We start from the raw sequence: 24,852 nt of genomic DNA on the forward strand, positions 1-24,852 counted from the left end.
GAATGTCAACTTCCTCCAGGGCGTATATCATTCATGTTAATGTCAGGAATTAGAGGTACAAATGGAGATCCACAACAGAAGCACGTATAATGCAGAGGAAGAAGAAGTCTCTGTAGGAGAGAAAAGCTTTCATAGTGTGTGGAAGAGCAGCTATATTCAGGCTATTATGGGAACACCAAAGATTTATTAAATATGTTAATCATAGTGTGGAAGAGCAGCCAAACATGTTACCTAGACAAGGGGCTTTATAGACTGGGTCATGAACAGTTGCATCTTGGAGTAAGAGGTGACTGTTAGATAAGGCAGAGAATCACAGAACCCCAGGTTGGAAGGGACCTCAGGGATCATCTAGGCCAACCTTTCTAGGAAGAGCAGAGTCTAGACAAGATGGCCCAGCACCCTGTCCAGCTGAATCTTAAAAGTGTCCAACGTGGCCGAGTCAACCACTTCCCTGGGGAGATTATTCCAACAGTTGGCTGTTCTCACTGTGAAAAATTTCCCTCTCATGTCCAATAGGAATCTCCCCAAGAGCAACTTGTGTCCATTAAAGGACACAAGAAGGCTGACAGATCATGCTGCAGAACAAAAATAAGTTACAGATCTCAGGACTTGCAGTGTGGTGTGGTGGAACTGAAGGGAATAGCTCAGATCTCCACAGTTCAAGATCCAGCAATATCTGTAGTGTCAGATGCACCCCCAGGGGCCAGTGCCTGTCTGACATCCCATTACTGTCTCAAGTAAATCTAATTAATTCAATACTTTCCACTAGTAAGTGCATTTTTCTTTTCAGTTGAAATGGATACTCCCTAGGTATAACACAAAGGCAAAAGGATGTTGAGGTAGCCACATCGTGCAAGATGTAGAGGTCTAAAAATCACACTATGCTGCAGTGACCTCCATCAGAATAAATTGTTACTATGCAATGAAATCCAAGCCTAGTTGTTATCATGACAATGTCCATGTGTCCATTTATTTAAGAAGGTGTACTTTATATTTTCTAAGTATTGACTCTCATTTAGAAGTAGATTTGAGAGTCAGTGCTTTATTCCTGCAGGAATTCATAGAATGGTATTACGTACATGTGCACATAAAGGCTCTTCTTGTCTTCTTGAACCGTATGGAAAACACCCTTTCCAGAATTAATTTCATGTCCTCTCTGACGAGGCCCTGTCAGAAGAGCTTAGCCATGAGCAATATATACAAGCTACCAACAGTTTTTATAGCACTGGCTATTGTTTTCAAAATGTTGCCATTGAACACTTTTAGTTTAACTATCATGTAAGATTACTGAAGGAATTTGTTTTCTCTACAATGTTCAAGAAATAAATACGTACGTTTATGAAGCAAATACTCCCCAGCTGCCCAAGAATAACAGGATATGAAATCCCTCACTTAGACTGGAAAAACGAGTGCTGCTGGAGATCTGACCTGTTATCTACTGAAGTCAACAAAGAGCCTGCTGCTGACTTCAGATGCGAGGGCTTTGGATCAGCTCCTGATTGCTGCTGCACGCACCCTGTGCAAGCAAGCAGCGTTGTCTCCTCGGTTTGTACACAGAACATACTGGCACTTCATTCTTGGATGAAACAGAAAATTGCAAATTGTACCTAGCCACTTAGCATTTTCAGTAAATCTTGGTCTGTGTTTCAGTGTAACAAAGCAACATGTATCAGTCCCTGAGAAGTTCTTTTGTGTATCCCGCAGGAGCTACAGACCTGCATGTGTTTGAGACTATGGTTTATTAGTGAGTGAATATACTGGTGGTATTCAGCCAGGCCGCAGTTACTTTGCACTAATTATCAGCAAGGGTAAAGAAGACCTGTTTTGGCCTGTCCTTCTCTAACACATGGCATTCAGAAACACACAGGAGCTTGTTTGCTGAAAGGAAAGGAGGCAGAACATTTGCAATGTTTGTATTTCATAAAGCACTGCTGTTAAATGGGTGTTACTTGCCATGGCTGTTGCAGCTTAAACTCCAGCCCACTGGTTCAGCTGTGAGAGAGAGAAAAGGGTGGTGGTGTCTTTTTAGATCTGTGTCTGCATAGGCAGAAACCACGAAAAGAAATCCTTTAAGAAGTAATAAACTCCCACCCCCACCCCCCCCAATCTCTATCTGTGTCGTGGAATGGTTACTATTTGAAATAACATAAATCTGGTCATAAATCTGTCACTGATACCATAATTTGGCAAATCTAGAGGATATTCGCTTATTTTCTGCTCTGTCTCTTCCTTTCTCTTCTACCTGTATACACACACAAACACACACACACTCTATCTGTCTTTTTCTCCTTCTCTCTTGCTGCTGCTTCTTCCTCTCTGTCCTCTTCTTTAGGGAGCTGTAAAGAGGTGCTACTGGCATCTTCACAACAGTCTTGTCACTTAGGCCCTTTGACCCATACACAATCCCTTTCGTAGTAAGTGATTCCATAAAATTAACATGGAAAATCTTTGATGGAAGCTTGAAGTAAGTGACAGGTCAAGGAAAACTTTTGTTTAGACCTATATAAACATATGTATATCAGTTTATCTCATGCCAAGTACTCGTTGCCAGAATTATTTCCAAGAAATCTGGCTCTTCCGGTTGCTGATACACCAGACTCCTTTACCGTTCTTTTTGGGATTAAGACAGGCTCTTTCTGGGCCAGAGGATGACGTGAAGAGTGGATGTATGTCCAGAACTAAAGAAGACCCTGTTGTTGAGAAATGTTTTGAGAAGTATCATTCAGATATGTTGTTTTTTTTTTTTAATCTGCGTGATAGTGCCTTTTTGGGAGTACAGTTAGCTATATTAGTTAGCATGCTCGTACTTTCATATTTGTATTTATCCTCTGTATGGACACGGAGGAGAACAACAGAGAGGCAAAAGACAGAAAGCAATTATCTTCCTATAAAAACAAACATATTTTGCCTTTTCTTTATTATCCCATGTGAAGAAGGCTGTCAGATCCTGTTTCCAATTTCACAGGAGGTCACCATCCCAGATGGATCCTGGTTTTCCACAACATCCTCACCTCACTTCGATGACTAACCAAAGATCTGCTTACGGGAGCATCCAAGGAGCAAGCAAACATGGGGGAAGGTGAGCCCAGGCAGATGGATGAAGACAGGATCCCATTTTATTCCTTGCCCCAAAGCCCTCCAACCCCTTTGTGCAACTGAGCATCCCAGCAGCTGCATTGTGTCAAAAGAGGTTCCAGAAATGATAACAGAGCTCAACACTGTAAAAGAAATTTCTTTATTGTGGTTAAAATATGTATATTTTCATAGAATAGCTGTAATATTGCATCCAGAGATGTATTTTTCGAAAAAAACCCCAACATTTTCTTCATGAGATATAACCATGTCATATAATACAACCCTCTGATATAATACAAACTTCCTTCAGTTTCTTTCTTTACTACTCACTGCTTACACAAAAAAATCACTGACCATTTTTTGCCTGTACTTGCAGAGAAGCTTAGGCTTGTGAGCATATCTCATGTCTCTGGCATTTTGGTCTCTCCTCCATCCCCTTGCCACCTGAGTTTCTGGTAGAGCAGCCCAAGCAAGGATTCAGTAATCCTTGGCCCATACACTTTGAACATTAGAGTTCCCGTACACAAAACAAATAAATCTTACTCAGCTGTCTCTAAGGTATGAACATAGTTCTCTCTTGGATCAGATGTTCATGGTGTATAACCTAATGTTGGGAGGAGGAGAGATATTTCTCAGCCAGCGTCCATCCTGTGGCCATTCTATGGGTGCTGGTGGCTTCTGGAGGTGGAAGCAGGGTGTGTGTTCATGAGCATGTGTGTGTGTGTGTAGGTGCACCTGAGGGTCAGTGGGCAGGACAGGGAAGAGGGGCAGATACCATCTAATGCCAAAGGTTACTCTGGTTCTGCCCAGACCTGGAGGAGGTTTGGAATGACAGAGGAGGGGCATGGAGCACCATTTACTTCTCTTATACTCTCATTAGGATTGGAGGGTGAATAGGCAAGGGGACATATACTGAGTGAAAGAGAGGGCGTGTGCCTGTGGGAAAGGATGCGTGGGGTGCAGGAACTCAATGGCTTGCTTTGAGCTGTATTTTAAGCTTGTCATTGGGGTGGCTTTATTTTATTCAAGGCCTGACCAAGTTTTTCACTTTTTGCCTCACTCACCAGATAAAGGAGGCTCTGGACTTCGATTTGATATGCCTTCATAATCTTTTTTTTTCTTCTTCTTTTTGACAATACGGATTAGTCTAACTATACAGCAGTCTTATTGACAATGTAATTTGGCTCTTCTGAGTATTGGGGCTTTCTCTCCCAGCCTTGTCGAATTTGTGTGAGGGGTTTGTCTAGACAAGGAAATGTAAGCACAAATTTGACAATGAGTACAATGCACGGAACAATGACGGAGAGCATATAGGCATTTGGAAGATACCATCTGTATGATGATGGGTTCAGGAACCGGTTTCTACCATAAACCAACGCGTGTGCAGTGCACAAAATCAGTGTCAGATATCCCAGTTTGGACTACAGGAGAACAGAGGAAAGAAAAAAGAAACAGAGGTTAAGACAGTAAATTAAACCCGAACAAATACAATTTATAAGACACAATAAGCTTTGTGGAATCTGCCAGTTTTGGGACTAATTGGGGACTGCTGAAATGAAACTGTTCTAAATAATATAAAGGCTCTTACTGCTTTTTAATGAAGATTCATTCAAATGGGTCTAGGTGAAACACACTTCTTTGTTTTTTTCCTCCATCAACAATCCTGATAATTTTTGCTAGCCCACACATACTGCCTAGTGGTTGTCATTTTTTGTGAAAATGCAGAGAAAATGCTGAAATTCAGTGGAGATATCTAAGCTTTTGCATGCTCTAGTGCTAATCTATCCAGAACTACCATACTGTGAGAGTTTTTGGCCTCAATAAAACATTCATTGATAGTAATTTCCCCTTCCCTTGCCTCCCGTCCCCTGCCAGCCCAGCTCCTGCAGAGGCACAGCAGCTTGCACTGAGCTTCCTCTGAACAGAGGGCTTAAATTACAGTGTTACCAAGGGCAGCCTCTTTATAGGCACAACGGTTTTTAGAGTCTGCAGAAACCACAGATTCTCTTTGGATGCTTGACATTGAGAGGATCTGGCTTATAAAGTAAATTTTCAGTCCCATTTTAACTGAATTACCTTGTGAACCAATAAAATTAGCTCAATAAATGGCTAAAATATTTTGTGACTTAGTATAGTTGTGGAATTTGATAATTCCACAATGTCTCCTTTCTGTTTATCATTTAGGAGCTCAGGTCTTCCCAATTTTCTCTTGTTAATGCAGTAATCCCAGTTGTACCACAAACAGACATCAGAGCAGTTGTGGTTTTTTACAAGTGAGCTGTATAGCTGTGTAGATTTTTTTTTTCACCATGTGATGGTGATGTGATGGTGGATAATGCACACACCACATCTGGAGATACTAATGGAGGAAAGCCCTAAGTCTCTAGTAAACCTGCCTGTGGTCATATATAAGGGAATTATAAGGGAAGAAGGCTTTTTAGAATAAGTCTTTTTTTTTACCTGTACAAATCGAAATTCTCGCCAGTTGACATTGTTACTGACTGAAGGCAAGGAAGTTATTCCCAGAAGGACAAATAAAAAAAATCCTAAAATCCCCAAAGACAAATAAGAGTCGCTAAGCCAGGCATTAGTGGTGTTGAGTGGTTCTGTTTCATTGTTCAGTGCCTGAAGAAAAGAAGAACAGGTATATTTTAGTGATAGCAGTTTTAGGATCAATATGCGAAAAAGCCCAATGTCCTTTAAGGCACCTAGGAGATAAATGTTATACATTAACTCTCTGAAAATCATCAGAAGTTTACTTTGAATGCCTACTCAAAAAGCAGAAGAGGCATTATATTACATATATGTTCCACATACCTATAATTGTGGTGCATGTTTTACACTGCTGTAGACCTACTCTTGTTGTTAAATAAGGTCAGAAGGTCAAAATATGTGCCATTCTTGAAGGTATGTGGAGAAATAGGGCAATGTGTTTCTTTAAATTAGTCTCAATGTTTACATTTTCCCTACTTATTTTATTAATATGTAAACTATCTAGGAAGAAGACTGAGGCCAGAAATCCCCTCAGCTCAGCGTAGTATCAACAAACGTCGATATACCAATGGTTAAAAAGAACACAGACACTAGAAAAATAACTCTATTGTAAAGGACATTAGACCATCCACATGAATTTCTGAAGTTCAAGATAGAAGGTAGTATTTGTAACAGGGCCAGAAGAAAGGAAGACATAGGGCAGGGCACAAAACTTACCTGGGAGATCGTTTGGCTGCTGATTCTCCATCTTACGAAAGAGCGAATTGGGATAACAAGAGTGTACAAAACGTGCAGAGAAGCAAATGCCAAGGCTACCAGTCCAAGTTGTTTCCTACACAGCATCCATTTGTCCAGCCAGTCTGGGAAACGGCGGTATTTGGTACCTCTGTATAACTGAATAATTGCAGCAAGTACACCAGGAAGATACACCAAGGCAAGAAGGATAAGTGCCAATATAGGGCAGATCCGATTTGGAATGGAAATTGCAATAAAAAAGGAAAAGTCTTTTTTTTCATAAACATAAGGGTAGATTACGTCACGAATCAAACAGTAGAAGAAGAAGAATGTGACTAGGCCAAGGGACAAAAGGATGGGAAACTTCCACATTGGAAAGAGCTGCAGAGGATAGTTTTCTATTTCCTGAGCAGCCAAGAGGGATCCCTTATCTAATGGAGTGAGACCCAGTGCACGAACAATATCCATCACCATCTGTTTAGCTTCCTTGTCATCTCCACAGACAAGCACCTGCAGCCAAAAACAAACAGAAGTTTTATTTAGACAGACTTTTGTGACAACCACTACTGCCATCCTGCCTGGATATGGACGATGAGCACAAGCCTCCTAGGCTTCTTGTTGGCTTCCCTGTTGGCCTTAATTTATATAGGCAAAAAGTACTTTCTTGGCCAACAGGTCCAAGAACTAAGAATATGAATCTTTTCTTTGGGGAAAGAGATTGTTTCAAGTGGCAAAATTTTGTATCTGAAAAGAGAAATATGTAACACGCTTAGTACAAGTCTTCCCTAGAAGACTTGATGTACTCTTCTAAAGACCTGCAAGCAGTTTGTAAGAAAAAGGTTTTGTAACAGTAAATAGGAGCAAAATTTTCAGTTGCTGCTACAGTGCTGCTAAGGACTCCAGGGAACTGAGGACAGAGATCTTCAAAACATGATTGCCCTATCACAAAAATAAATATTATTTCTTTCCAAGTCTAGTAAAATAGTGAAGAAACCATCTTTTCTCCTTTTGGCACTGGGAGAAAGAGGGGCAATTTCTCCTCTCATTAATATGATGGAGGCTTGTAGAGCCTAGGCTTGGAAGTCCTTGTGTTTTTGTTTTAGCCAAAATCATTTATGTGGCAGCAGAAAGCAAACCTAGCCATGGTGTGAGTAGCTGGCTGAAACCATGTGTTGTACAAGAGCACTATCCCTCAGAGCAGCAGAGAACAGGGTAATAATAAATGATTTGTCTTCAAGTAAGCTGCTGTGTTCCTTCCTATGACCAGCTCTGTGCTCGCTGGCCTGTGGTTAAGAAGCTTGTTAAAATGGTTTGCACACACTGTTGTTGTGTTAAACTTCTGTGGCGATGGATTCTGATTTAGAAAACTTTATTATTTTGTTCACCTTCTAGCTCTTTTCTGTTGCCCACACTCATGGTATTGCCCTATCATATCCCTTAGCTTTTTTTGCTTTCTTCATTTTATTCTTGCTTTGATATATATCTGGTGAACAAGTGATGCAGCCCTCATTTCCTCCTGATTTGCTGTCTCTCTTTCTAGCTCTGCTATCTTTCTTTCCTTGCTTCTTTAGTGTCTCTGAACACCTTACTGAATTCAGAGGCAAACTATTGATATTCCCTGTCATGCCATATTACAAACCAATAGTAAATTTTAGCTCACATTTAATTTAAATTGGACAATTGTAGTGAAAATTCCATCTCAACCCTGTCTGATTTGTATGTCCCGTGTGTGTTTTGTCTAGCTGTTAAGAAACCATACGATATATAACTCTATGACATAGGACACCCCTGTTGCTCAGTCTTACCTGACGGCTTGCATCCAGCGTGCCTGACTGCAAGGCCCAGGCTGACACAGTGTTAAAGGCTTTCACAACCTTAGCGCCAGGCACCAGCTGAGCGAGGTACTCCGCATTGGATTCAGGATACTGGTTTATTTTTAAGTTGTTGCTCACGTCCACCAAGACTTTTCCATGAAGAATTTCTGCTAGCTGTGTAAGGAAGTTGTAATGTTGCCTCTGGATTGCTATAATGATGATGGCAGCTTTCTGCGCTGCCTCTGTGTGGCTCAACACCTCTGCATCCTTGGGAATCAGGCCAGATGTCTGTGCGCTCCGGCTTCCAAACACGACGGAGTAGCCGGACTGAAACATTTTATGCCCCAGAGCTCTTCCAAAATCTCCAGTTCCAAATATGCACACTGTCTCCCTTTTGTTAGAAGTGTTAGGAGCCAAAGCCATTGTGTTGGAAGAATTTTTATTCATCTGTTTTAAAAAAAAAAAAAAAAAGTAATGGGAACAAACTAAGCAAAATGAAAGGTTAACAGCACTCTGGCTGCACAAAATAAATATCTGAAAGTTTTCTTGCCTCTTAACAGGTTTCCTGCATGATCTTCTGAATACTCTCAGAAGATTTCTGTACAGTTTTTAAAAACCTGTTCTGGATATTTACCTCTCCATCTCTTACAGCACCTTCTTTTCCATCCATTTTATGGATTTTAACATTCAGCTGAACTGTTGCAGTTTTCATCTACCAAAGGGAAAGCAGGAGGAAAGGATACAAAGGCACAGAAAGGGTTGCACACATTTCAGAGTAATTTCTGCTTACTTATGCTACAGAAAAACATTGAAGAGGAGTGTATTTCTAATCAGATTAGAACCTGGAAGGTCTTTTGTAAAATAGAGGTAAAAAGAAGAGATAGAAAAGGTAGCTAAAAACCTATCTATTGTCCTCAGTATTTCCTTAATAGGACTAGTCAGTGCCAGTTTGTTTTACTATTGTTCTTCAGTTTCCTGAAGAATGTCCTGTGAAGCATTTGGACAGTGGAATTGGAATATTTCATGCTGAACATTTATTTTTTATATTTATATATTACTCAATAAAATTCTCTTTGAGGTTTTTATCTATCCTTCTTTATCACTGTACCTGGAAACTTCAAAGTCTTTAATGTATTATCAATGCCATAGCAGTACATGGACATAGACTCTGCTCTGTACTTGCAGAGTGAGACCCATGACACAAATACGGAATCAAAAAGGTCTGCTCCAAAGGTCTTGCAGTAGGTCCACATGCTGTTGTCCTCACTTTACAAAAGGTGAAGTTAGACTAGAAAACCTAAGTCCCGAAGAAAGACCAACAGGAGATCTTGAGAGATGCCTCTCTTGGACTGGCCAGCAATTTACTACTTAGAGCAGCCATTTAATTTGCAGGAGCCCTGATTCAAGTCTTCCACTGCATCGCAGGTAACTGTCTTAATTGAAGCTGTGGGAATAACTGATTTTCCAATTTGCAAGAAAGAAGTGCATGAAATGGTTATCTAGATCAAAAAAAAAATTGCTTTGCTACTGTTGTTTATTAAACCTTTGTTTAAATTCTTCTGTGAAACACTGTTCAGAATGAAACTCTGCCATTTAAGAATACTGAGATGATACTCTCACTTTCTTTTATATTTTTCTCTAGCCAGAACAGTTTTTGCTTTTTAAAAATCTGGCATGATTTCAAATTCTTTTGACCCAGAACTTGCATTTGTTTGAGGAATAAAAAAATCAGGCCTGACCTTCCCCCTAACCTGCTGTGATCTGGGTCGTGGAGTCAGGGATACACACATCTTTTTGGCCTGTGCTCTAGGGTATAAGCTTCATTAGCAAGATAGGCAGAGAAGTGTTTATTCTGAGAATCATATGTGAAGATTTTGGCCTGAAATAGCTCTATATGTAGATAGCAAGCCCTCAGCTGGCATCAATGCCTGCTCAGCATCATCCCTGCAATAAGCTGCGGGAGCCCTGGGATTTAGAGAGCTGCCAAGGGAGTTTCGTTCTGGTCATTAGGGGAAGGCATTGATTCAGGCAGAGGAGAACCCGAGGATCTGTGTGGCTGTGGCTTGGTTGGCTCATGCAGGTCTCACGGGAGGCTTTGCAGTGCAGCAGGGTGTTAACCCCAGGTCTCCTGAAGCTGCAGTCCCAGCTACCCAGCTGGACTCTGTCTTCTTTGTCAAGTAACACTCTGAGCATGTAAATAGATCCTCAAAGGGACCCATCTGAATGTCTCTTGCATATTTGTGTGCTCTGACACATGCATACAAATGCAAAGTCCTTTGACATATTTAAAAATCATTTTCTCAAGGCTTTATTAACGTCCCATGAGGCTCTAATGTGACTAAAGCTATAAAATTCCTTTTTGGGGATAGTCTGTATTTCAAAAAGAACAGAAGAGTTGTGTATGTAATATTAATAAATGGTCCAACTGAGTACCTAATAAGACTCAACTTTCCTTTCTCAATTTTCCTTTTAACAAAGTAGGCTCCTATCTCAAATGGAAAGTAAAACTTACTCGTAACACACGATCACCCAGTTGAAAACTTCTCTATTTGCCCTCAAGAAATTATTAAGTAACTGCTGAGTGAACTATGCAAATCATTCTCCTCTCCAAAGTAAGACTGGAAAAAAAACAAAACTCGAATGGATGTTACCAGGTAATATATTTGGTAGATCGGTTAAAGTTATGTTTTGTTCGAGCTTATAAAATTATTTAATATAGAAATGGATCCACCAGCAAGAAATAAGTCTATGAAGTTCTTCCATTGTTCAGTAATACTGAACATCTCATTTGCTAGGGAACACAGAACTCATTTTGCCAGAAAAAAGAGGGAGGTGAAAAGAAAAATTAATGTAAGGAACATAATTTTTTTTCAAAATACAGTTTCTGGGAGCACCGTCTAAGATATAAAATGACTTGTACAAGGCAGTGAATATTATTCCATAGAAAGGTGAAGAGAGTTAAAGCTGCCTTTAATAATGGTGGCCTAATTTATCTTAATACCATTTTTAACAAGAGAGACAATTTGCTTGAATGAAGTAAGCAGAATTTACCTTTTCTTTTTAAGAATTACTTAATAGGGATGTCCATAGCTGTTATTATGGTACAAATATTAGAAATAAAGTTGTCATGAACCAATTTTTTAACAAAATAAGCATATTGGAAAACTGATATTAATTTAATAATGCACCTGCTACTTCTAAAAATCACATGTAAGACAAGGCAAGCTTGCTTTTAAATCCCAGGTCTTCTGGACTGTGCCTCATTCTAACAAAGACAGAAATGAAATAAATTTTCTCCATTGAATCCTTTTTTTCCTTCCTTCCAACATGCATTTGTGCCATGGCTGTCGTTGAACTAAGAGAAGGTTGTGGGCTTTGCAGTGAACTTCTGGACATTAAATCAGGTGGTAGGTTATGAGCACATAGACAGTGCATAGATAAATTGTGGCTTTGCTGTGTGTATCTGAAGAAAATGCAGCCTCTGATGGCAAGTGGGTGGGTGTAAAGTCAAAACAAGGAAAATGGCCTGCCAGAGTCCCATGACAGCAACAGCTGCAATGTGAGAAGACATTAATTTGCTATATAGGACAAGGTGTTTTACTGTCATACATCAGTGTGAAAGATGTGAAACAGAAATACTTCACGGGGAACACAGAGCCAGTCTGGTGTCCGGGAGCACAGCCCAAAGGCTCGCACTGGGGTCTCAGTAAGCAGTCGGCGGCAGTGGGCTCTGCTCTGTGCCCACGGATTACGCTGAGTGCTCTTAAAGCACCAGGGGAAAGCAGAAATACCAGCAAAGAAACATATAATTATCATTATCTCTTCTTTTATATATGTACCTATATATTATCTGAGAAAAGGCATAGAGATTTGTGTGCATACACATTTTTGCTTATATCCATCCCTCTGACATTAAAGCACTAGTGATGCCTTTTGTTATTTGAAAGGTAATCCATATAAACTTCTGCAATGATTAACTGTGTCCTTTATCTTCTGCATCGTTGTTGTATTCTTATACAATGAATTACCCTATTTTAAGGAAAATGGTGGTAATCTCTGAGCTGATTACCACTTGGTCAGTAATGATAAAAGGAGGCTGAAAGAAAAGCAGCTAGCTGTGCAAAACTGTCATTTCTACTCAGTACATAAACACTAGGGGAACTGAATGAAGGTACAATGTTTAGTTCAGTGATTATATGTAAATACGTTGGTTATGTTGGAATTTGAATGGAGGCAGGCACCTTGCCATGCACGTGGGAAAAGGGAGGGAGTTCCTAGCAGAAGCAATGCTGCAGATGAAGTACAGTGCTAAAAATGGAAAGGCAGAGATGGGGCTGAGGCATAGGCTGGGATGCATAATGGAAAGATCAGAAAGATATAACATGAAATGGCAGATGGGAGATCAGCGGAATGATTCAAAAGGTAGACAGACAAGATGAAAGGAGCAGGAAAGAGTAATTTTACTATTTACATTTTAAAAAGAAACAAAACAAATAACTCTGGTAGTGATGTCAAGAGATTATCTAGTCCATCTCCTTCCCTAAGGCAGGAGGAACTATGTTTAAAACAAATCTGACAGATGCTTGTCTAACCTGTTTGTAAAACCTTTCTATGTTGTGGATCCTGAAGTCTTCCTCTCTTACTGCTTTCTCAGCCATACTATTAGGCAGATTTTCCTATGTCGCCTCCTTCACACTAGACACAGGTGTCAATTTATCCCCCTTCTCTTTGCAGCAGCTTTTGTTGGACATGAAAGCTGTTACCATTTCACCCTTTTCTTCTCTAGATAAAACAACCCCAGATCTTTCCCTGCAACTCATGCTTCTGAGAGTGGTGATCTTTCTCATGGCTTTCTTCTGATCTTTCTAGGCTAAACTGCTCCAACTGTTAATTAAAAGTATGGTGTTAAAAGTGAATGCAGTACTCTTGCTGAGATTTTACCAGGTAGAAAAGGATTGCTTCACTTGCCTCATAGACAACGCATCATCCCACTGTCACATTTGTCTTATTCACAACACAGCTGATTCGTAGTCAGCTTGTGATGCATTAAGGCTATGAATACTTTAACAAGTAGTGTGTGGCAACAGGAACCAAGATGTGGAGTGAAACAGCTGGTGCTGAGCACATGATCCATGTGTCAGAGATTTCCACCTTGGACTAACTTTGGTCTGGTACTGCAGCCTGAGTGCCCACTAGCAGCTGCAGTGCGTTGAGGTGCACCTAAAGCATGTCTTCTTGTTCAGCTTCATGGAAAGGAATCTAGTTTCATAGGCTCCGAGAGCTCTCTGTGGTGTAAGCAAAGCTTGATAAGTGGTGATCTGCTTCTACGTTTGATCAGAATGGAAATACTAATGTAAATGCATCCTGTTACACCCAATCATTTAATTGGACTGCTCCATGCTTGATTCCTGACTCAGAGCTGTATCATGCACTTGTCCCTGTTGAATAGCACCATATTTTTTCAAACTGTAGCTTCAATTTGTCAAGAGCATTTTAGTTTCTAAGCCTGTCCTGTAATGTGCTTGCAGCCCTTTTCAACTTTGTCAGATTGTCAGCTTTAATAAGCGTAGTGTCTATTCTGGCATCTACACCATTTAATGAAATTCTGGAAGAGGGCTTTTGCCAGGAGAGACCCCCTGTACATCTGCAGTAAATGTAGTCTTCCATTCTGACAATGATTAACTGAGAGACTGAAGATGCTTCTTTCACTAGTTCTGCAGAACCTTACCTTACATTAGTGCAGTCTAGGCTGTGTTTTCCTAGTATGCTTTTGAAAATCTTCTCTAACATTTACCATGCCAAAAACTTCACTCGTGTCAAATTGTACAGCCTCTGTGATTCACAGTGCCTGTTACCCTGTTATAAGAGGAAATGAGGTTGGTTTGGAATGATTTCTTCTTGATTAATCCATGTGCCTATAACCCATTAACCCAGTTCTTTCCTATCTTCCATTTGTTTGAGAATTGTACTTAATGGATTGGGCCATAAGTCTGCACAACCTCTTTATTCTTACTTTTAAAGATAGCTGTTATTCTTGCCTTTCCAGTCTTTCAAAACTTTACCTCTTCCACACAGTTCTTAAAGATAGTTATTAATGGCTGTGGAAATGCTTCAGTTATCCCCTGAACAATGTGAGGTGAATACCATCAGCCCTGCTGATCTCAGGTCATTTAACTCACCTGAGCATGGACTAATCTGTTTCTTCTGTCACCTAGCTGGAATTTTCAGCTCTTTACTACTGGTGTAAACCCTTTTATCATAGTGACCCTTCTAGTGAAGAAAGAGCAAAATAGGCATTATAGAGTTGGCTTTCTCAAAGTCATAGTCAATAGCTTTCTCTCAGTTGAGTGGTGGATCAATTCTCTCCTTGATTTTCCTTTAACAGTTCATGTTTTTACAGGAAACTTCTTGTTATTCTAGATGTACCTTACTAACTACTTTTCCTTTTGTGCTGTGGCTTTTCAAATCTTATCAACCTATTAGTACTATTATTCTGTGCTTGTCCATAGGTTTTGATTTATGTACGCTATTTGAGTTTGAAGTTTCTGAAGAACTCACAGCTCCAGCCATGTGGCTGTCTTACTGCAGTCCTTGCTTAATGTTGCAACCTTTATGTCTCTTCTTTTAAAGTAGTTTCTTTAAGCAGCTGCCAAATCATATGACCTCATTTTCCTGACTAACTGGACTTCTCATGGAACACCACCTTCCCACCTTCAGAATCTGCTATACTCTGCTTCTTATTCTGCTAGATGGACAAGTCAATTTTTGAACACTTGATCTTGTCTGATGGCATATGGTGGCTCCCAGCCATGACAGAACCTCTGTATTTTTCCCCTCTATAATTTTCCAACACCTTCTGCTGGGTCTATATTCTTTTATCTTTTGATTCAGGGCAAAATGTTACAAGATGAAGAAGGATTTAAGGACTATGAGAAGATAAATGGCCAAAGCACTGCCAGGAGTTTGATCCATAGCCATTTTAAAGGAAGGTTTGTAAGTAGAATAAGAGAGTTAATAGCCAGCACAGCTGTGATCCAGGTAGGTTATGATGTTATCTACTGTAGGAGCTAGTCTCAAGACTTAGAACACTGATCCATTTATCATCTTTCTTTTTTTTTTTTCTTTTTAAGCTAATTGTAAAACTGATAATCCCGAAGGTGGTTGTAAAGATTATACGCAGAAGAAGTATTATGGGAGCATAACTTTAAAAAGTGAAGTATCAAAGGCCCTATTTCTATGTAAACTAAATATTTTGACTGCTATTTCCTTGTAAATAAGAGCAGGGACTCTGTTACGCTATGCAAATAATAAACAGAGCTAGGCATGAGAATGGCCTCTCTGGAGCATCTTGCCATTGTTCTAGTACAACATTCTGGAGGCAACTAAACGTCTTGACATAGAACATCTGGCCAATCATATAGCATGCTGGGGGTAGATCAATCTGTGTGAATTCATATACAGTTATACATGAGTCATGACAACAATATTGACTGCATGTTCCAGTGATTAATGTACTAGAGTATCAGTATGAACAGTCTGTTTTCTAGGCTCACCTTTCCAGAAAAAAACTTGTTTCTCCAGATTTCAGAAGGGTTATTTTTCTCTAATGATGGGAAGACACTTGGGTTGACACTCTGGAGCTTATTAAATTTAGTCCATTGCACAGCTGAACTCTAATAATGTGCTGCTGCATGAAGAAGTTAATTCTTCCCTCAGGTTCACTAACCTTTGGTTTTAACTCTACTTGTACAGTAGTGAAACCAGACCATCTGGGGTAAGTGGTCTGGGTTCACACTGTGCCCTCCTGTAGGCCTCATTTTAAACTGTTGACACCTTGCCTTAACTCTGCTGCTCTTTTAACACAGAGATGACTCTGTTTTATCTTTTTTCCCCCCACATCTCTCACTGTCATTACAGCAAGGGTCAGCTGAACTTTCTCACACAGGATCCACGTATATAAGTCCCCAAGCCTCTGCTAAACCTCTTTTTCACCCAAATCTCTGTATTTTCCTGGACAGGAGAAACCTGAAAACATTCAGTTCCTTACATGGATTCAAGAACTTGTTTACATAGTTTGAACTAGACCTGCAGGGCTGAGCACATTGCAACTAATTTCACCAACAGATTCAGAGCATGTCTTTTCCAAAACACTTTGAAAACAGATTCTCACCACTGCTATGGAGAGAAAGCCCAGCATGCTATCAGACTTTGTGTGATTACACATGTTAATCCTGTGAGCTGATCTTGAGTTGACACTTATGGCTGAACTGGTGAAAATAAGTCCTTTGGAGATGTCCTGTGTCCTGCAGACCTTCTTCATACCTCTTTGAACAGACTAAACAGGTTCAATCAGGTTTGCTTCCCCACTGCCTGTGTGTACATTTGATGCTTCCGTACTTGATAAACACACACCATTCTCAAATGTGGGTGGGCTGCATTCGTGGTAAGCACAGTGCTTTGACACCATGCTGATGGCATGTACTCATGCTGGTGGCAAAGAAGAACAGTGCCCACAACCAAGAATATCAAAGGCAGTGGAAGTGGCCTTTTTTTTTTTTCTGTTTTTATATTGAGTCTCTTTTTAAATTTTTTTCCTTCAAATCCTTGTATAACTGTGGATGGGCATGGTGAACATCAACTTAATAAGTAAATGAGTATATATTTTTGTTTGGAATTATAGATTTTTGTTGGTAATTTTTAGTTTCTCATGCTGTCAAGTTCTCCAAAGTTAAACAATTTCTTTCAGGGATACAGGTAATTCTAATTGTTGTCTTAGCTGCTTATTGCACATACTGACAAGTAGAAGTTATCCCCAACAGTTTTTTTTTTTCTTTTATAAATGAGAATCCCGCTTTGTCTTGTCATCTATGATCAAAAGGTGTATATTAGACAAAAGTGCCTTAATACACTAAAATTACATGTAGTAGTCCATTAAATATAGAAGAAAAAGAGCATGATTAATATTTAATTTCTTGCATATGTAGTACTGCAACTTTGGAAGTATCTTTATGAAGTATTTCACATGTGAATAATATTCAGTAATCATGGTGTAGCTTGGAAAACAGGCAAAAAACAATTTAAAAAATATCCTGGGAAAGACATGTACACTATTCTGAGGCAATCTCATTTACTTAAAATTACATTTTACTGTTTCCACACAGAGAGAAAGAATGCACTCTGTAACAAATACTGTTTCTTATAAGCTGACAGTTGTAGAACCAACTCTACCCTAAATTATAACTGCATTTTCTGTTGCTTGATACACCTAAAACTGAAAGGCATGTGGCTAAACTACTCTACCACGATTAATCCAGTACTTAAACACATAAAGAAAATAGCAGAATAGCTCCTAACAAACATATTACAGCAAATTATTAATGCATTTTATTTCAAGCAAATGAATATCTGCTGTTCTTCTTCGCAGAAAATCCTGAGCTCCAAGTTCTGACAAAGCTGATAAAAAATAATTGTTTGAGACAATAAATCCTCCTACAGAGGACATTGCATTTCCCACATCTTCACTTTTTATCAGGAGAACACTAAAGCTGCCTGGAGGCTCTTCAAACAGATGAAGTATAGGCCTAAATAGATATGCTTAATGTTGTCTAAATCATAGCAAAGTACTGAGAGAACTGGAAATCTCACCACCTCCAACTGCTCCCATAAACATGTAAGACCCAGCTATAACTTGATAATTTCCTGAGTCTTCAGGGCCGTTGTACTGTTCTGAGGTGTGTAGGTATTAAGCTTTAATCCAGCCTAGTCAACTGCAAGGAGAATGAAAATATTTCATAGAACACATGAAGGTGAGCAAGAATGAGAAGGAGAGATAGACCTGCCTACAGCACAGGGAGCACTGGGTTTATCCCATCTGGCCCAGAAGATGTCCTGAGACCTTGAAGGGCATGTTTTCAGATCCACTGCATGTGGAGAAGTGCCTTCTGGATTCCTGCTGAGTCATCCCCTCACTGTGAAGCTATTCTTCCGAGTGTCTTTTATCTGCCATTTGGAGACATTAACAAATAGCTCTGTTTTACAAAGAAATAACACTAGAAATAGTGAAGCCTGGCTTCCTAGGGTTTGTGTTTCTCAGCTGATTACAAGCACTGATTGAAGCAGTTTCTAATCACAGGAGATGACTCCCATAACATTTCTTCTCATGTTGATATTTAGGTCCTTTAAACATATATAGTCACAGTATAGTCTTTCATTTTTCAGGACTTTTCTGTGGGGTCTTCAGCTGCCTTTTTTCATGTACCATAAGGCAAACAGGGCCCTCTCTCCTCATGGTATATTTGTTTGAAATTGGCACTAAAAAATTATTGAGGGACACACAAACACACATAAACATACATATACTCACGTATCTCTGCATGATCAGTGAAATCACACTGCCTACAGAAATCAGGCTAAAATAATGGGCACCCTAAAAAATTAATGATGTACACACACCCACATGCATGTCTGTACCACCAAAAGAGAAGGAAACAAGTGAGAAATGGCTCTTCAGTTGAGACCCTGTGTTGTTGTGCTCTGTCAAAAGGCATGGAGGACAAGGGAGGGGATGTTATTTGGGATGCTTTTAGGGACAGCCCATCAGTAGGATACACCAAGATTGGAATTAGCTGACATTGCACAAGCAACCAAAGAAACCCAGACCTTCAAAGCACTAAAAATATAAGAGTTCAAGCTACATATTTATTATGAGCTCTAGGAGTGCATGATAAGCCTGATTCTCTTCCTATTTACACTAATGGAATTGTTGATTTTCAGTTAACTTGCTTTTGGACTGGGTTGGTACAAGGAGGAAGAAAACAAGCCCAGCTGCATCATAAAACCTGTGATAAAATCAAAGGTGAGGTGGCTGCTGAGGCACAGTGATGAAGTTCTTGGCTGTTCTATGCTCTTAGAAATCTGAGGAGTTGGAGGGAAAGTATGATGAAAGATTTAAGAACAGGAGCATGAATATGAAGTTTTCTTGCCACAACAAATATATGTGGATTTGCAGCATGTCAGGAATAGGGCCAAGCAAATTTCAGAGAAAGTTCATTAATCTGTGCCCTTGCTTATGCAAGGCCTATACACTATAATGCTGCCATAAAAAACTTTAAAGACATGTGATTTAACAGCAGATAACTTTATCAGCTCCCTTATTCACTTAATATGAAGTACATTAATTGTATTTACTTGTTCCTTTTGGTTTCCTTCCTTTCTTTTGTGTGGACTTGAACATTTTCCTCTCCTTCTTGTCTGCAGTCAAGTGGCATCTGCAGAGACATGCCTGCCTTCAGGACAATATGAACACTAATATTTTCAGAAATAAAGAAATTATATTCCTCACAAAAAGGAGACCGTTTTAAATGCAGTTACATTTTTCAGCAAGGAAAAATTCTTGTTAGGCAATCTTTTAAAAACTAATTCTTTCTCAGGTTGGAAGACATTCCCCTTCTTACTGAGCCAATGATTTCAGGAATCTTTAAGCAATAACCGTAAACCACAGGCTTTGAAAATTAACTGCTGAGAAGCATGAATTTAAAAACATGTTTTTAAAATAAGAAAAAACAGAGATGAGATTAATAAAAAATTTGCAGAACTGTTGAGGACAGCATCCCATACTGAGAAATGGAAACACGTAGTTTGTTTTTTTGTTTTATTTTTTGACCAAAGCTCCTTTTGAGTTCACCTCAGGTTTTGCAAATGCCCAAGCTTCTGCTGGTAATTCCCTGGCCTGGGCAGCGGGGATGGGTGTGTGCAGCAGTGGGTCACTATCCTGGCTCCTAGCCCAGGCGTTGGTACAAATGAAACCTCTCTGCCAGGGTACTGGCTGTGAGGTACCACTTTGGGTGCGCAGCATTGCCACCGAAATTGCTCACAGTACAGTACAGGGCAGGCAGCACGGGAAACCTTACACAAGATTTCTTTCAAATCTCTGCTGAGCCCTGTTACACAGAGGCTGCCACCTTCAGAGGGAGGTCACCCTGGTTTCTGTCTCCTCCTTGCTCCTGGGTCTCAGACAAGGCCACTGGGTATCTCTTGTTCCTACCCCTGTGAAATATGTGATGCCAGGGCAGAAGCTACACTCCCGGTTCTGCACGTCAAGACCATGCAAATAAGCAAGAAGGGAGCAAACCAGGCCCTATCTGTAAAACTGAAGGAAAAGGTGGATATTTGGGACACGATAAGGAGCAAAGACAAATGAAAAGCTTATGTGTTCTTACTAAACTTAGCTAAGAGGAAAGAAGAGGGTGCCAAGAGGTACAAAACAGTGTCATGCTGCTTTTGTAATTGCCTAATTGGACAAAATAATTCCCTCCTGCAGGGTGACCCTCTCTTGTGGCTCCAGCAAGGAAATGCAATACAAAATGAGGAACTGGGTTTTCTGAATAAACCATTGTCTTTATTGCATTACCATTTTATGCTATTACAATTATTGCATAATTACCCACTAGTTGTGAGTACTCATGTGTTTTTACATATTTCCTGCTCTCACAGCCCTTGTAGCATGGGACCACCCCAGAGAAATCCTTTGTCAAACATTCATGTGCTCTAATGATGCCAGAAAGTGTTTTGCTTTTTAGCAATCAACCTCTCCACTAAATTTCTTAGCACTTAAGGCTTGTTTATCTAGAGGCCTACAGAAACTTGCTCACACAGTTGGTATCACTAATGGATCGGTGAAAAGCAGCAGTAAAACACTGATCCCAGTCCTCAGGTGCTGTAACTTGTCTGAGGTGGATGGCTGAGCTGCTTCCATTGATCAAGCAGTTTGTAACAGGTTATTATAATTAAGCACCTTTGAAGTGCCAAGTTATATGAAGCTCTGGTACAGTTCAGGTTGTAGAATTCAAATGAAATTTATTAATGATCTCATTTTTATGGGATATCATGGTGTTTATGGAAATGTTTTTTCTGCATATTCAGATTTGTCCTGGCGAGGCTGCTCTACTTGGGAAAAGCACATGGAGGGAAATCATCCAGGTCTGAGAACCTGTCCTCATTCCAGATTTAATCTTAACCTCATGTTTTCCTAAACAAGTCATGGGATCTGCATCTCTCAGTGGAGGTTTAGACCTAGCCTTGTCAATGAACCAGAGTGATCTGCAGCACTTTGCCAGTGGGACACAAAAAGCAGCTCAGCCAAGCATGCGAAGAGCGGTCCTGAGCCGGGTAGCCTGAACCTGTGCCTCCAGCATGCTGCCACCAACAACATTAGAGCATTCCTCTGGTAATCCCACCAGAAGAATGTAATCTCAACAGTTTAGTAAAGTGAAAAAAAATAGCTGGAAGCCACCTCGACAATTGTGTCTCCAGGACTGTACTCAGTCGTCACTATGAGGTTGTGAGACAGCTTTGTTAGTCCTCTAATTAATGGTTTTGCTGGCAGCTATTCCCGCTCCTCCTCCATTTCCAAGAAGCACCGATATAACCAGTGCTTACCCAAGCTGCCACTCACTGCTGACTGCAGCCCTGCTGGAGCACCCTGCCCAAACTGTGGCAGCAGATGGGAGAGAGCTGTCGTTGGCAGCCCAGAAAATGCTCCACGATGACATTTGAGAGTGCACCCATTTCTCACAGCCCTGTCTATGACATCAAGTAAGTGAACTTACTGACTATTTCGTTAGCTGTGCTCTCATGAAGGGGAATGTATATTGGATGAATTTTGAAAAAGAAGAGAGTATGTGGTTCTAAACAGTGATGTCAAAAGAGGAAAAAACACCCCAGTTTTTTGTTTTAGAGCATGCAGGGACAAAACCCCCCACATTTGAACTGCAGTAAGCATCTGTAAAGGTGATATTCATATACATGTCCCTACCTTTTCTTCCCCCAAACCAGCTTTCAAAAACCAAATTCAATATACATTAAAGTCTAAATAGAATAAAACAGAAGTCAAAATGCCAACATCTATAAAATGTCTTACAGAAAATAATGTGTTTAAAATGTTGCAGTTCCACTCTGCTAGGACTGTAATGAAGAACAGAATGGAAGAAATGGTTGTCTCACATCTTGAAGTTACCAAATAAACAGATTTTAATATAAATAGACTGGGAAGCAGTGAGGGAGGCCTTTAAAAAATGCAGATTTTAACTGCTCTCCCTGAAAGCCTCAGTTGCTGTCTGTATTTTTGAGGGACTGGATTTGTAGGGAGGGAAATTGGTTCTGAGCACCCAATGCCCATGCTAGGCACACTGCTGGGGTTTTTACTTTGGACCACCTCTGGTTTGGTTCTGCGAGCTCAGGACACCCTTAGTGTTGGGATTGTTTTGTTTCACCCAGGAACAGCCGAGACTGCGGGTCCCCAGCCTGCTCTGCAATGTGAAACACAGCATGGTACGTGGTGGAGGGCAGCACTCAGTTACCTGCTCTGAAATAAAACACTAATGTAGGCAACACACTTTGTTAATAATTTGTTAATTATTAAAATATTAATTATTAAATATTAATTATTAAAATATTTGTTAATAATAACACAAAGTAGACCACTTATCTGGTTATTTCTGCCTGTAACTTAGATAAGTAATTTAAAAACCTGCCATCTCCCTAAAATTGTACAAATATGAAAAGTGCTTAATAGTTTGTATAAGAAAATTCCAATATGGAGGAAGAAAGTACAGGGATGCCTGATTTCCCAATGACTATTGGAATATTTTGGTATGTAGTTACAGCACTACTTCATGCTAGTCTAAATCATTGCTATTAACAAATCTAGGAGCTTCAGGAAGGCCACATCTACAAAAGAATTTACATCTTCCAAAATTGCATAATTTTATAAAGTGTCAACAGTCTTGGAAAAAATTGGCCTATAGTCTGAGTGACAGTTTGTGTTGCAGGTTTAGAGGCGATATGAAGTTTTCCTATATCAAAGCTGAAGAACAGTTCTGACAGCTGCAAATATTCTCTGAATTAATAATGTGGAGCTGGTATAGACAATATTTAAGAAAAATCCGTTTCTTTCTGCATCATTGAAGCCCCTTGCTTATAAAATATTAAACAGGATTAAAATTGGTATGCGGCTTGAATGGGAAGAGGAAACATGAAATCCACATATGAATCCAGAAGTGAAGATAATAATTAGTTCCAACTGTTATTAGTGATAACTTATGATGTGGGGTAAATCAAACACCCTTGGAGTACCTGTACTTGCTACTAAAATTCAAACAAGGATTTTGGCTCTGGCTTAGGAAAGGAAGTCTGCTTTCTAGCTTCACCACTGACCAATTCTTATATGCAGAAGCTTTCTCCACTTCTTTAACTATAGCAAACACCTCTGGAAGATCATATAAACTCGTTATCTGCTATGTAAGCACTCTGAATAGCAGTTGACTAATCTGAAGTTCTGGTTTGTCTTAACTTTACAGATACAAATCCTTCCTTATATCTCAGTCCTTCCTTACATCAGCTGTTAGTGACTAATAGGTTTTATAATGTCAATACAAAACCAAGGGACATGGCCTGGCTTTGTATTTTTTTGTGTACCAGGGAGAAAGGCTGGGGTAAAATTTTATCAGGAGACCTAAAAAGTTAAGTTCAAGTCCACCTACACTTCTCAGATTGACAGTTGAGCCATTCTGTTCCCCATTCCCACCTGCAGAAGTGAGAGAAACCTGTGCCTCACCTCTGTAAAACTCACCTGTGCACTCAACCTGCTGCAGTCCCCCTAGGCAAGCCAGTGCTTTCCCAGCTAGTGAGATGTTGTTTGTGATGGAGCAAGGGAGACCTCAGGAGCTGTAGAGAGTCCTATTGCCTGGAGCAGAGTGCAGAAATCCTGACAGACTTGCTGGCATTTATCTAGTGGAAGCTGGGGCAAGCATATGGGGGAGGGCAAGATGAGGGGATGTTGCAAGGCTTGTCTTTGCGGGGTGAAAGAACTTCCCGTCAAAGTCTCAGGGAAAGTCCCAGCCCTTGTACTTACAGCTGAGGTGAAACTGTGGTTGCTTTTGTCATGCTGGCAGTGACTTGCCCCTTGGCTATTGGCCAGAGCTAAGATTTGGCTGCGTTCCTCCACACTTGGAAGACTAACCTGAGAATTGCAGAAGCCAAGAATGCTGTAGAAGCACAACAGCAACTATTTGCCTGGAAGGAGAGCTGCTTTCTTTGTATCACAGCTCTCCTGTGCCGTTCCAGCTGTGGGTAGGGACAGTAGGACGTCACATCAGGATTAAAGGAATTTGGCATGGGGATGATTGAAAGCAGCAATCCTGTGGAGCCAGAGTCTGTGATGGATATGTATTGAGAAACGAGTCTTTAAGGGATAAGCCTCTGGGAGGTGCAAAGCTCTTGATGTTACACATCTGTTTGGAATAGGACATAATTCAAAACAGATGCTGAGAGCATCAAGAGATCACTGGACTGATTCATTGTCCAGATAGGAGAAAGGGGCTAAGAGAGTCCCACTAGCACTGAGATTTTATGAGAAGCTTGGAAAATGAATTGAAAGGGATTTAAATAATATTGCACTCCAGATTTGCAGGGAATGTCTGCCAGTAAAGAGGAAGAAAAGTACTTTTTACATGAGCTTGCCTTTGGGAGACTTACTAACTAGGAAAACACGCTAAGAAGGAAAAGGCATAGCGAACATTAAACATAGAGGTAATGTCTAAAAGAAAGGACAAGAAGTTGTTTCATTCAGAACAATCTGTGAATACACTAGGGCTGAAGAAACTATTTTTGAGAGATTGAGTTCTAGAGAAGAGATCAGATCATGTTTGAGATTTAGGACAGGAGCAGCCTGTGTCAC

General features: G+C 40.1%; 1 protein-coding gene across 3 annotated transcripts; it reads right to left on the reverse strand.

Moving 5' to 3' along the window:
• Positions 1–3,216: 3,216 nt before the first annotated feature.
• Positions 3,217–24,027, reverse strand: STEAP4 (STEAP4 metalloreductase). 3 transcript variants are annotated; one of them, XM_075082785.1, is made up of 5 exons: positions 23,746–24,027; positions 8,109–8,564; positions 6,286–6,813; positions 5,536–5,700; positions 3,217–4,496 (listed from the first exon to the last, which is right to left on the reverse strand). In XM_075082785.1, exons 2-5 carry the CDS (start codon positions 8,562–8,564, stop codon positions 4,227–4,229), a joined length of 1,419 nt encoding a protein of 472 aa, XP_074938886.1. In that variant the 5' UTR covers positions 23,746–24,027; the 3' UTR covers positions 3,217–4,226. The 3 variants fall into 3 exon arrangements, with proteins under 3 accessions (XP_074938886.1, XP_074938884.1, XP_074938885.1); XM_075082783.1 differs by having other exon boundaries at positions 23,731–24,007; XM_075082784.1 differs by lacking the exon at positions 23,746–24,027 and adding an exon at positions 10,630–10,715.
• Between the last annotated feature and the right edge of the window lie 825 nt (positions 24,028–24,852).

Source organism: Phalacrocorax aristotelis, chromosome 2, assembly GCF_949628215.1.
Source record: "Phalacrocorax aristotelis chromosome 2, bGulAri2.1, whole genome shotgun sequence".
In the NCBI taxonomy this organism is placed as follows: Eukaryota; Metazoa; Chordata; class Aves; order Suliformes; family Phalacrocoracidae; genus Phalacrocorax; species Phalacrocorax aristotelis.